This window comes from Sceloporus occidentalis, unplaced genomic scaffold (assembly GCF_023333645.1).
Source record: "Sceloporus occidentalis isolate IW3139 unplaced genomic scaffold, rSceOcc1.0.p SCAF_2, whole genome shotgun sequence".
In the NCBI taxonomy this organism is placed as follows: domain Eukaryota; kingdom Metazoa; phylum Chordata; class Lepidosauria; order Squamata; family Phrynosomatidae; genus Sceloporus; species Sceloporus occidentalis.
This window is the reverse complement of record NW_028316982.1, coordinates 53,275,841-53,289,186: the sequence shown is the minus strand read 5'-3', so window position 1 is coordinate 53,289,186 and position 13,346 is coordinate 53,275,841. Positions and strand designations below refer to the sequence as shown.

At 40.6% G+C, this 13,346-nt stretch overlaps 1 protein-coding gene across 1 annotated transcript; it reads left to right on the top strand.

Moving 5' to 3' along the window:
- The first annotated feature begins 2 nt into the window (after positions 1–2).
- Positions 3–12,394, top strand: CRYGS (crystallin gamma S). Its single transcript, XM_089509391.1, has 4 exons — positions 3–78; positions 6,671–6,741; positions 10,197–10,439; positions 11,265–12,394. Exons 1-4 carry the CDS (start codon positions 48–50, stop codon positions 11,535–11,537), a joined length of 618 nt encoding a protein of 205 aa, XP_089365517.1. The 5' UTR covers positions 3–47; the 3' UTR covers positions 11,538–12,394.
- The last annotated feature ends 952 nt before the right edge of the window (positions 12,395–13,346 follow it).

Below are 13,346 nucleotides of genomic sequence, written 5' to 3'. Positions count from 1 at the left end.
ATGAATTTGGAAATTCGGACTTGCTTGGCAGCATTCTGAAGGAAGAGATGAACTTCCTCTTCCTTTCCAGCTGTTGTGGTATCTTTCCTTGTTCTGCACTCTTCTTAGGAAAACGTAATTCATAAGAAATTAACAAGCCTTGCTATTAACACATCTACATGCAGCTGAGACCAAAATTGAGCTTTGTAGCATATGAAAAGGAGTTACATTTTTGGGTATGAAGATACAGGCAAGATTCTGGTTTTTAATTGAATATTTTGACTAGTATTAACTAAAAACTGATTAACGTGTATAAAAACTAGATGTATTTTTATAGCACTGTTTAACAATTGAACTATGACATTTAATTAAATTAGCTGGATTTTGTGTGTGTGTGTTTCATTTCCCCCCTAAATGTTGTTGAGAGATGAAAATATTCACTACCATCTTCATAAATCAGGATAAGGGTCTTGGAATTGGTGAGTTGGATTTAGACTTATTAATATTTAAATTATATGGCCCATTGAAGTAGATAGGGCCTAGGTTAGTGTAATACTCCTAAGTACTACTATGTGTGGATCCCTTTCTTTGCTTCCCTTCCCTTCTTTCAAAGAAGCAGGTCTTGTGTTCGGTTCCTCTCTCCCTTAATATGCTGTACAGATATAAAAGAACAGAAAATGTTTCCAGCTGAAACATACTTAGTTTGACAGGTAGGCATTGCTGGGCAGATGCCAAGTATTGTTCCCCAGTGAGCAACCTACTGCCAGTGGCTACAGTGCCTTGACTTTGCTGTTGTGTGTTCCCCTCTCTCTGTTTCAATTAAGGAACCAGTGACAGGAATAAGGAAGAGGATTTGCAGTCTCTTTCTACCTTCTATTCTCCATTTAAAATGTAGAGAACCTCTTTTAAAGGGATGGGCAGGCCTTGGAAGGGCAATGCATGGCCCATGGACTGCACTCTGCCCAATCCAGCACTAGATGGTTTTGTGGATTGTAAGTAGAGAGTGAGATCAAGCAAACTGGGAGATGCAGCAGTAATGAGGATAAGATGCATTTTGCCCAAGACCTGCCGCACCTTCTTACAAAACTAAAGCAGGCATTGGGTATGGACTTGTGTGCATCCATAAGATGACTTATTTGCCCCCCCCCCCCCCCCCCCCCCGGATGTGGAAGAGTAAGGTGGCTCAGGAAAGTGTTAGAAATAGGAAGATGAAGAAATAAAAGTGGAATTTTTTAGATTACTTCTGAAAACTGGCGGTCATAATGAAAAGTTAGTTAGTCTTCGGGTATCTCCTATGGCTCATTGTAAAACGGGGAGTCACTTTGGCCTAAATCCAGTTGCTAGTCCCAAACAGAGTTGACCCTTTAAATCTGTTGCTGAATGATCAATAAACAATTATATATAGCCCTTTAATTTAGCAGGTCTACTTTAGTTGGAACTAGCAGTTGGATTTGAGCTTTTTGCTGCAATGCTATCCAGACTTTCTTGAGAGTGAGTACTGTTAAATTCTTAAGGTTTATTTTTGAGACAAGGATAGTATTGCAGTGTGTTCTTTTAAAAAACTTGTCGATGGATTGTATGTCACTTCATGAATAAAAGAGGGGAAATGATTCTTGTGCTTTATCTGTATGTGGTCACAAACATCAAGTGACATGATTTAAACAAAAATCAATAGTTCTCTTCTGAAACTATGGTCATTTTTGTAATGAAAGTAAACCATCAAATTCCATTTCAGATGGGAAGAACTATCCATGGGAGGTAGGGTTTTAATATGGTTGCTTTTCAAAACGCCCAACCCCAGAAGTGCTTTGTTATGCTTCTCATCTATAATGGCTTCAAAGCATGGATGCCTAATTGGTCTAATGCTACAAATGTCGGTTCTGATTAATCCTTGGGATTCACAGCATTGCAAGAGCTATCTCAAAATTTTCCACTTACACTCCTATGTATTTAAAGTGGCAGAGACTTTCCTAGCTGAGTCATATTTGCAAAAGAGGATTTACTTGTACAAGGTTTAGTTGTTGCAGAGGTTTTTTTAGGAAATCAAGGCAGTGCACACCAAAAACTAAGTTTAATGGGTATCTTGGCATCCAAGATGAAATTAAGTAACTAAATCCATTTCATCATGTTTGGAGGGATTGTTTTCTTTCTAATTGTATTGGGGTCATCACCACCAGATTGAAATTAACTATCTTTGTTGCAGTTTTACTTATCTCTTTGGTGAAGAAAAGCCCTTTCAAGAACATCTGAATTTTTGTTGTGCCTTAGCATGATGACTTGGGTTACAGTAGCTCAAAATGAAATATTCATACTAGATCCTACCATGACAGAAAGGCTGCCTCTCATGGTTTTTCTGCCAGATATGAATTCCCATATTCGGGCTGTGTAGTGTGAACATGAAATAGACATGAAGGAGACTGTAATCTTGACTAGAGCTTGGAACAGTTCTTTTATTAAAAACTGTAAGTTCTAGAAATTCCAAGCCAGTGAGCATGTTGCTGTAGGATATTGAGAATTGTCATTCAGAAAAGTAACTTTTCCAAGCTCTGACTTGATATACATTTAAAGCACAAAGAGATGCGTCTGGATTTAGTTCAAGTTAGGGCCAAGCAGGAATGAAGATACGTGCAACCCAAACATAACAATGCTTTTGCTGGAAGCAATCCCACTTGTTTCATAAGAGCTGTTAGCATTGCTCACCTCTCACCCTTTTGAATTTGATGCAGTCATGTGCAAAGGGCACAATGGCTTTTTGGGTGCATGGGAAAGGGAATAATTCAAACTAGACAATTGCAGCTTCATTTAGTGGAAAGTTTCATTCAACCGAAGTGGAGGAAGGTGGGAAGGTAATGGACAAGATGAAAAATTTCTCCACAAATAAGAAAGCATGCTCTGCCTCCTTCAACGTTTACATCCAGATGAATTGAGAGTTGGTAGTTTTTAGAAAATAATGGAACAGATAAATATCAAAAATTGTTTTTCTGCACAACTAGCTTCTTAGGTGGGGGATTAAAAGAAATTTTGTCCCAGTAATCCCCTAAATCTGTTTTACTTATTAATGGAAGAAATCTCAATGGGTTAGATCCAGATTTGGTCATACTTAGGCGTGTTACAAACCACCTAGAAGGGGCGGTCTGCCGCCGCCGCCATTTGCAGCGCGGAGGAGCCCCAGCGTCCAAACCATGAGGCTCCTCCGCACTGCAAATAAGAAGCACCAAAATGGTGCTTCTCTTTGCGGCACGGATATGATGCCGTGAGATGCCAATGGCGCACTTGCAGCATCATTTGCACCGCGTGATGTGCGGACGCAGCGCATCCGCTACGTAAACATGGCGGCCCTGTGTGGAACAGGCGCCGTCATTTTGTACGGAAGTGACGCCCCTTTCCAATCCTAATACGGACCCAGTCCATACTTTATGCCCGTTTGTAACGTGCCTTAGAGTAGACACATTGAGATCACTGGGACTTAAGTTAGTCCTCACTAACTTATTTTCATTGATTTGGGGCACCTGAATGCAACACAAAGAAGTTATTAGTCTCAATTTCTGAATGCTTATAAACCTTTGTTGTATTCTTAAGTGCTAAATAATTGTAAAATAGCAAGAAGGAGAGTACAAGGAGGGTTTTGGAAGTTTTTGTTGTTGGGTTGGAGACCAATATTTCCTGGGTGTTATCAGTCTTTTGAAATTACTGTCTTATTTTCCTGTTCTTCCCTTGCAATAAATCCTCCTTGGGATTTTAGTGTTAAAAAATGTCCCAAGCATATAGGGATATTTTGCTACCTAGTATAAATAAGAAGGGTAATAAGTTTCTAGCTGATTTTTCAGCTGTGGACATTGATAGACTTTTAAAAACAATATCTTCTCTCACAAAGGCAGATAATTAAAGCTCAATGTATTATGTAAAAATTGGTTTGAAGAGTTCTATACTGAAATTCAATACAAGAGCAATTGTGTGTATTATTTCACATACCACATCTTTTTGTTTTCTTGCCAATTGACATGTTAGAAAATATTGTTGTCAACATTTGGTTCATTAAAATGAGAGGAGCTTTGTCTGCATTTCTGTGTATGCTGTACATCACATTGTTGTCTTCAGAAACATGCGACCCCTAGAAGCTTAGACTTAGTTGTCTGTCAGACCTGCTCTGCACACATTACTGGAACCAAGGAACAAATCTTGGGACTGTGTATGGCCCCATACAGACAGGCCAAAATAAAGCTGCTTCGGGTCACTTTGAAGGTATGCTGTTTAAATTATACATACATACTAAGAGTCCGAAAGCCCAGCCAAAGCCACGATCCAGTCCTAAGGACTGGAGCGCAGCTTTGGAGCAACCTCTGGACTCTTAGTACACCTGAATCATTTAAACAGCATACCTCCAAAGTGACTCTAAGCAGCTTTATTTTGGCCTGTCTGTATGGGGCCTATGTTTCCCCCACCCTCTGTAAAGTTGCTCAATCCTTCTGCCTCTGTTGGTGGTATTTGGATATTTCTGACCCTGAGTTTCATGGATAAGAAGGGCAAAGAGAGCATTGAAGCTGATCTTGGAGGTTGATCTCAATCTTTATGCCCCAAATTATATTGTGGAGAACTGATGTTTATAATGTGGATTTCTGAATGTAGCATTTGAATTTTCAATTTTTAAGGGATGAGGGATCTTACTGCAGGATGCTACAAGAAGGTGATTCTAATGCGTGTGTGTATTTGCACACACTGAGCTTACAGAAATGGTGGCTTCCCTATCAGTGGGCTGGTGAATCTACTCCAGGTTTAAAGGAAGTGATCCAAGCTAGTGAACCATATCCCCCAGATGGGTTCAGCTTGGATAGCTCTTTTTAAAGTTTAGATTAAAACCTGGAGGACATTCACTGTTACACTGTCTATGGAAGCTATAGCCTACCACAGGTTACAGCCAAAGAAGTTGTTCTTGCAATAGTGAGAGAACTTCTATTCTACTATATAGGCAAGGAGAATTGGCAGAGATAGTCTCACAGTGATGCCCAAGCCTTGCATATGGAAACTGCAATACTTTGTGCGCAGCTTTCTTGACCAGCTGAGTGAGGCAATCATGAGATGTACTGATAGTGCAGGTCATGCTGATTTGGAGAATTCTAGATTTGTAGTCCAAGAAATCAACTTTTGTGTGCTCTGATACAATGCTGTAAAATAATAAAGTGGAAGATAGATTATATTACATATTCATAGATTATGTTGCATATTCATCTTTAATCTTGAATATAATATCAAGACAGAGAAAGAAGTAGTTAGTAAGTGGGCCCCATTTAGGGCTATAATTTCTAAGTTACTGTATGTTCTGGGAACAGTTAACCCAGTTGGCTAGAATTATTCAAGAACAAAGGGTCTGTAGTTCGCAGTATAACAACGCTTCATGGTGTTTATTTTGTGGACCAGACATGATCTCAAAGGGAATTGTTTCAGTCTTAACATGTTTACACTGGAAATGAAGATGCCGCTAAAGAATTCAGGGGGAAAGTTTACCAAAATGAAACACCTCTCCTCTTTTGGAGTGTGGGAAGTATTACTCTTGTAGGCAGCAGTTCTCAATGTCAAACTTTCTCCTCATCCCTCTCCCCCCACACACACATTCCATGGACCAATTGAATATGACAGGTGCTCAGTGGATGTTTTAGTAATGTTTTTGTTCTATGAAGTAAAACATATAACTAAGATTATCTACCTACCTACCTACCTACCTACCTATTGCCAGTTGTCATTGGTAAAAGAAGCATTATATTATTATTGTATCAGGACCTAGGCCTTCCTAGTCTAGTCATTAATCACATCCTGCTCAAAATGGTCTTGATCTGGATGAATGCTGGGCCAAGTAGAGCAATTATTGACTGCAGCCTTTACCTGGACCACCTGAATGGAACCCATGAACCGCCACTGGTTTGCAGCCTACAGTTTTAATAACCTCTACTTTTTGATATAGTGTCCTTTATCTTGAATTATTAAGGAAATAAAACAGGCAATCATAATGTGCGGTTACAATAGGAAGGGACTTTTTAGACTTTAAATGTTAGTAAAATGGGATTATTCAAGTAAAAGTGTTTCCATTTTCATATTTAAAGGTTTCAATTGGGCCAGAAAAAGAACTCCTGTGGCTCATAATATCCCTTTGCATAAGGGTCTGTGGAGCTAAATGAATCTGTATGTGAACTGAAGGAAAGTGTTTCAGCAAAATGGCAGGGACTGTAAGTGCCCTACCAGTGTTCCTTGTGATGTCTTTCAGATGGTACCCTGTTAAAATGAAGTAAAAGCACCTTTGTCCCTCTACTATGATGATGTTCTCTAGTTTACTTTCTGACTTACACAGAGTTCAGAAGTTGTTCTCTGTTCCTCTATGGGAACTCTAGTGGATGGGAACAAGGATGCCCTCCTTCACTAAGATTGCAACAGCTCTTTATTTTGACTATTTCTGACAGAAGTTCAATTTTCTGACTCAGCAAAGTGTTCATAACCTAGTAATGCAACAGCCAAATGCTGAAAAATAAAGGAAGCAATGAAGCTTGTCATTATTTTGTAATCCTGTTTGCTTTTCTAGAACTGATGAATAGCCTCAGAATCACTGACTCAATTTTTGGATCCTGTTTTCATGACAAAGCGAATGTTTAGTCTAAAAATGAGCTCACTATAAAATTAGGCTTCCTGGTTCTTGTTCTTGCAGTTGTTTCTAGGTTGTCGTCTCCTCCAGGAGTATTGGATCCAGCACTGACCATGTCCAAAAGTGGAAACCGGGTAAGTATGCTTGCAGCTTCTGGCTACCCCTCTTTCTTCCATCTATTGATAAAAAAAGTTCACAAGCTTGGCAGAACTGAGAAAAGAGCAGAGGGATAGTGTATCTCTGCCTTAGGAAAAACCAGTCTACTCCTTTTTAAGTTAAAGACATACTAAGTTAAAGGACAAATGAACTATTGGACCTATACTGGTGGTTTTTCTTAGCTTTCCTTCTAAAAGCTCTAGTATTCTAAATTTTTTGAAATTAGGACCAATATCTGAAATGGCAACACTAGAAAGTACCAAATGAATCCTACTTTTTGTTTGTTTCTTCTTCTGAAGATATGGAAGAGGAATACAGAGGAACCCAGATTTACTGGGGTGATTTTAAAATACCGATATATTCTTGCTGTAGGGTGAATTATTGTGTTGAGAAGATGTGTTTCAACTTGATAAAACATGTACAACATGCATTGTAGGATATAAGTCCTCCATCTGCTTCTGCAATTGTATTCATTTACAAGGTATAGGAGATGTGTAGTGAGGTTAACAGTTGTATTTGAAATACTATCTAAATTATTGTTTCTTTATTCACATCACTGGAAAGCCAAACTGCAGCTGTTCACAAATGGCTGCAGATTCAGGATTAGAATCTCAGTATAGGCAATTCATAATTTATCCACTTATGATCATGAGAATGGAAAATAGAAACCAAGGGGGCAGATTTGCCTGTGTATTTAGGCCTAGCATTGACTCACTAACACTGCACAGTCCTGTAGCCAAGTTTTTCTGGAAGCCTTGTGACAAGAGAGCAATCATTGTATGGTTCAGACTACCACTTAAAATGCAAATGGAGGATGACAAACTAGCCATGACATGGAGAAGGTCTGGTTTATGACTGGCACCTTGATTGCTAGCTTTTAAAACTACACACATGACATTTGTCATTTGCATGGGGGAACATTCAGAGTTGAAACCTACCATCTGATGTCTCCAGAGGTACAGTGTCCCAGTAAGGGTTGTTTGTTGATGTTATGTGCCTGGAAGTGGATTCCAACTTATGGAGGTTTTCTTGGTAAGATTTTTTCAGAGGAACTTGCTATTGCTGTCTTCTTAGGCTGAGAAAGAGTGATTTGCCCAAGGTTGCTCACTGGATTTCAACAGCTGAGCATAGATTAGACCCTGGTGTCCTAGAATCCTAGTCTAACATTGCTTACACTTCACTGGCTGTTTCCAAAGGGTCTCTGTGTGTGTGTGCTCACACACACACACCTTCAAATTTCTTGTTGATTTATGGTGACTCCATGACTTTCCTAGGATTTTTTTAGGGAATACTCAGAAGTGATTTTGCCAGTTCCTTTGTCTGAAATGTAGCCTATGACACCTGGTAGCCATCGGTGTTCTCCCATCCAAGTATTGGCCAGAGCAGACTGCTTAGCTTTCAAAATCAGATAGAATTGGGTGCCTTTACAGTGTTTGTGTTGTACTATATGATTATTCCTAAAAGCACATATAGCCTTTCAGTGGGTTTGGGTACCAGTCCTCTCTGCCAGGCCAGATATTGTGTATGTGTTATCCATCTGTTATGTGTGGTCCATGTGGCTTTCTGGATGTAACAGAACAGTTGCTGAATTATTTTGTTTTCGGAGCACTGGATGTGTTATATTTCATTCCTTGGGGAAGATTGTATGTTTCCCAGAGATAGCATATCTTTTGTGACTGTAATTGCAATGCGGAGGGTTGTGTGAGAGTAATGGGTGCCTGTCAGATATTATCTGTGATGTTGTTAGTGCCAAAATCCAAACCCATGAATGATTAACTCATTCCTCTCCCTGACACCAATTGCTCAATGAAAATACACCCCTCACCCCCATGCCATTTGCACCAGTAGCAGTACCTCTCCAGTGCAAATAATAACTTTGGTGGCTACAAGAGAAAAAAAGCTCTTCTCTCTCTATCAGTGAATGAGTGTGTGTGTGTGTGTGTGTGTGAGAGAGAGAGAGAGAGAGAGCAAGCCTCTATCCCATTGTGATTGCAATCAAAACAGGATCCCACTGTGCTTAAAAAATTAAAGACATGTGGTTAACTATTTAACAACATGTTAAGTAATTGGTGTAGAAGGTTGGCCTGAAATGAGAACATTTTCTGCACCAAAAGCATGGTGCAGATCAGTAGTGGTCCCCAGCTTCTGACCTCAGAAAATATGAAACCTTAGCAAAACCAGGAGATGGATTTTCTGTTGGGAAATGAGCTGACAGAAATATAATTTGTTTGTTCCTGTGCTGGAAGGTAGACCAGTTACTGTGTCCTTCTGTAGAGAGAAGGATCTAAACTGAAAAATGGATGTGAGAACAACCCCTTCCTCTTGCTGCCAGGTGACCACTTATGCATCTCCTGAATGTTTTGTACAACCTGGCCTCACATAATCTCTGTTAATAGTTCTGCATAGAATTCATAGGCAAAAGTGGAATGGAGCAGGGCCAGTGGGTGTGATCTCATCTCCCCCTCCCTCCATTCACATGGTTTTAGTCTTGGAGGCATTATATGAATAGAGATTGTGTGAACGGGATTTCTGTTAGCGCTGGCCCAGACAATGTTTCAGAGATGCCCCCATTCTACCCACAGAAGCTCATTGGCTTGACATATAAACCACTGGTGATGAGACAGTTTCATCATCAAACTGAGGTGTGTGCGCGCGTGCGCGCATGTGTTTGTATGTGTGTAAGATAGGGAGAATGGACACATAACTCTGTTCCCAACAGGAAGGAGCAGCCAGCACTGCATGTTTCCTCCGCCTCCTCCATATTTACATTCGCTGTTACTTGAAGCACCTGCCTCACTCTACCCATTTGTAGGTCTGGCCCTGTTTACTACATCTTCTGAAAAGAGCAGATGTTTAAAATTGCACTCTTTACCCCACCTTTTAAAAAGCTATTTAATTCACAAGCCCATTCCAAGGAAAACAAGAAATAGGATTGAACTGGAATTAAGAACACAATTAGAGAAAGAAACACTTCTGAACTCAAGAACATTTAGAGAAGGAAACATTTCTTTGCCAGTGGAACAGAGGTGAGTGGATGAGATGGCACCGTCTTGAGTTAATTATTTTTCACTTAGTCTCATCACATAGAATGAATGCAGAAACAACACCCACCCTCACCCCACTTTGATTGATTGCTGAAATCATGTATAACCACAGCTTACCACACAATAACTGTTCATGCTTATGTGTACAGCCATTGGTATATTTCCTTAAAAAGAGCACATAAATGTTTCCTGTCAGCTTGGGCATTGCCATGGCATGTACATATATGTGTTTGTATGTATATATTTTATAGCAAGTGCTCTTGTGGAACTCCTTTTAATGTTTAGATGCAAGAGAAGTTGCCAGGAGGCATGTTTTCCATGAAGTTCAACCAAACTATGCTGCATTCAGTGGGAAATATGTTTCCTTTCTTCTCTGCTTGTTTTTTCAGATCACCTTTTATGAAAGCAAGAATTTCCAAGGACGCCGCTATGAGTCCGACAGGGACTGCTTGGATTTCCACACTGACTTGAGCCGTTGCAATTCCATCCGTGTGGAGGGAGGTGCCTGGGTGGTTTATGAGAGGCCAAACTTCGCTGGGAATATGTATGTGCTGACTCATGGAGAGTATCCTGAGTACCAGCGCTGGATGGGCCTGAATGACCGTGTCAGCTCATGCAAGTTCATTCAGTTAGTAAGTTGGATTTTTCTTTGATTATCTATAAGGCTGCATCTGCACAGCAGAAATAATACAATTTGATAACATTTTAACTGCCATGACTCATGCTATGGAATTCTGAGTTTTCTGGGACAGGGAAGGCTAAATATTGTATAAAATTATAAATCCCAGAATTCGATAGCATTGAGCTATTGGAGTTAAAGTAGTGTCAAACTGCATTTCTGCTGTGTAGATGCAGCCTAAATCTCCATGAATGAATTGGATATTCTTAGATAATGATAGTAGAAATGTTTGCACATGATATCTCCATTCTTCACTTGCCCAGGTATTCATACACTTTTATTTCACATAAGTGAATAATAATAATGACAACACATTTAGAATCCTAGAGCTGGAAAGGACCTCAAGGCCCCTTTAGTCTAATTCCCTGCCACCCACTGCTAACACTATCTCCAGGAGATTACCTTTGTTTAAAAACTTCCAGTGAAAGAGAATCCACCTCCCTTTTGTCTGTATTCATTTGCTCACACAGACACACACTCATTAAAGCAGATGTTGATAATTCCAGCTTGCCCAGCCAGCATAGTCAGTAGACAGGAACAATGGAAGTTTGAGCCCAACATCTGGATGGCCCCAAGTTTCCCACCCCCACATTACAGGATGGAAATACTCCTAGAGCTTTTTACTATTCACCTTTAGAAAGTGGAGATCTGATGAGAATAGACACAAGCTGATGAGAATAGACCCAATCACACAATAGCCAGCTGTGTACAATGGCCTGCCAATGAAGCAATCATCTCCTTATGCTCATTTTTGTGTTCTTTTTCTTTCTTCTTGCAGCCTGGTGGAGGCAAATACCACATCCAGTTCTTTGAGAAAGGTGATTTTAGTGGCCAGATGTATGAATCCACAGATGATTGCCCTTCTGTCATGGAGCAGTTTCATTTCCGGGAAATCCACTCTTGCAAAGTCCTGGATGGGGCCTGGGTTTTCTATGAGCATCCCAACTTCCGTGGCAGGCAGTATTTCCTGGAGAGAGGGGAGTACAACAAGCCCATGGAATGGGGGGCTGCATCCCCAGTGGTCCAGTCCTTCCGTCGTGTTGCAGATTAATAAGCCACAAGAAGTCTAAAACCGAAGTCACAGCTGACTTGATGCCATCAATAAAGCACTTGTGGGCCTGATGCTGCCTGTTGTTGTTTGTGAGAAATGTGTGTCTCTGAGCATTTTTTTCCTTTAAGGGAACTGGCTCATTGTTTCAGGCACCCTTCCACCCTGTTCAGGATAAATCTTAGAAAGGTTACTTTTTTGGACTATAACTTTAAGAATCTTCCAGTCAATGGAGTTGGAGGGTGGGGGGACTGTGGGAACTATATTCCAGAAAGATAATTTTTCCAAGGTCTGATTCAGGTGTTAGGCATTCAGGCATTAATGCTGGAACATAACAGAAGGGCGGGTTGCCTATAGCAGCCCCAGTGTTTGCTACCTAGCTATAAGTTTGAAAGTCTGCATAAGACTTCTACTTATGTTCATTTGAATAAGTTAAAGCTTCCCTGTGAATAGAAAACTTGCTTTGCCATGCTTTGTGCATGTAAAAAGGGTATGTAGGGGGATGTAGGTGGAGTACGCATCCCATTCATTTTACTTGTGTACATTTATACCCTATTCAGGCATGTCATCTCAATAGGATTCTAGATTTAGCACAGTGACTGAATTACAGCAAGAACAGAGGTATCTTTCTCCCTTTATCTCAGGAGTGGGCAAATAGTTTTTAGCCTATAACTCCCACCAATAGCAGCCAGTGGTGTGAGTGGTCATGAAAATTGCAGCCCACCATGTGGAGAACCACCTCTTCTTTATGGGACAGGGAGCAATAGTTACTGTTTTTAGAAGGGAGATAATAGTTGACTAAGGTTGGCAGGGGGAGTCAAAAGGTGGGTCCGTCCTTCCTTCCTTCCTTCCTTCCTTCCTTCCTTCCTTCCTTCCTTCCTCCCTCCTTCCCTCCCTCCCTCCCTCCTCTACACAATTCAAACATTGTTTGAATTTAGCGACTGGGAAGGCCTGCAGAATCACCCTTTGTCAACTCAGGAGCCTCTTGAGGTCAGAAGCCATTTCAGAGATTCCCTTTCACAATCCTCACTAAGCATCCTGAGGTCCCTTCTCATTACATTCACATTCACCATGTGGGAGTGCATCTGAGTATGCTGATGGAGACCTGGATGTTAGTTGGCCCACTGCCAGCAACCCCCTTATAGGTAGTAGACCAAATGAGTACATTGGGATATAGCTGTGGATGTAGACCAGGCTTCTCCACAGATGGGTTCTCAATTACCTGGAAGTTGCAGCTAGTCAGAGACTCTTTTTAACACATTCAATGGAATGTAAGGTTCTACTGTCCTTCCATTGCAGAGAGAGAGAGAGAGAGAGAGAGAAAGAATATGAAAGTGTGGGGAGATGCATCTGAAAAGGCCTCAGGGCATATCCAGCCCAATACCTTGCCATGCTCTCTTGTTAGGTGTGAAAACCATGCAATAATAAAAAAGGCAAGCACCATTGCATGGGGGCGCAATCCCTCCCACGACACTGCAACAGTGATGGAGTACTTTTGGATGTGACTGTCTAGACACAAAACTTTCCTGTCTATGCTGGTCTTGTAAAATACCAAACTTTGATGCTCTTACAAAATAAAATTCCTAGTATGAAGAGAAAAAACATGTTGGCTGTCTATGCATGGGGAGGGAGGGAAAAGCTTTTAATGTGTCCATGTGTGTGAGAGAATGTACCTTCAAACAATTGACTCACTCCCTTCTCCCAGTGGGAGGTGTGACATGATGTTAGTTGTACTGTATACAACTTTGCACATTTGAGCTGGCTCTGTTAGAGTTCTTTACTCCTCTTCAAGATTTTCAGTAATTGTATTGC

Bases quoted from the DNA above. Each gene is read 5' to 3' on its own strand.
- CRYGS (XM_089509391.1), top strand. From the start codon at position 48: ATGAACTTCCTCTTCCTTTCCAGCTGTTGTG. The intron at 79-6,670 runs GTATCTTTCCTT...TTGTTCTTGCAG, and splicing joins CTTCCTTTCCAGCTGTTGTG to TTGTTTCTAGGTTGTCGTCT. The intron at 6,742-10,196 runs GTAAGTATGCTT...TTGTTTTTTCAG, and splicing joins TGTCCAAAAGTGGAAACCGG to ATCACCTTTTATGAAAGCAA.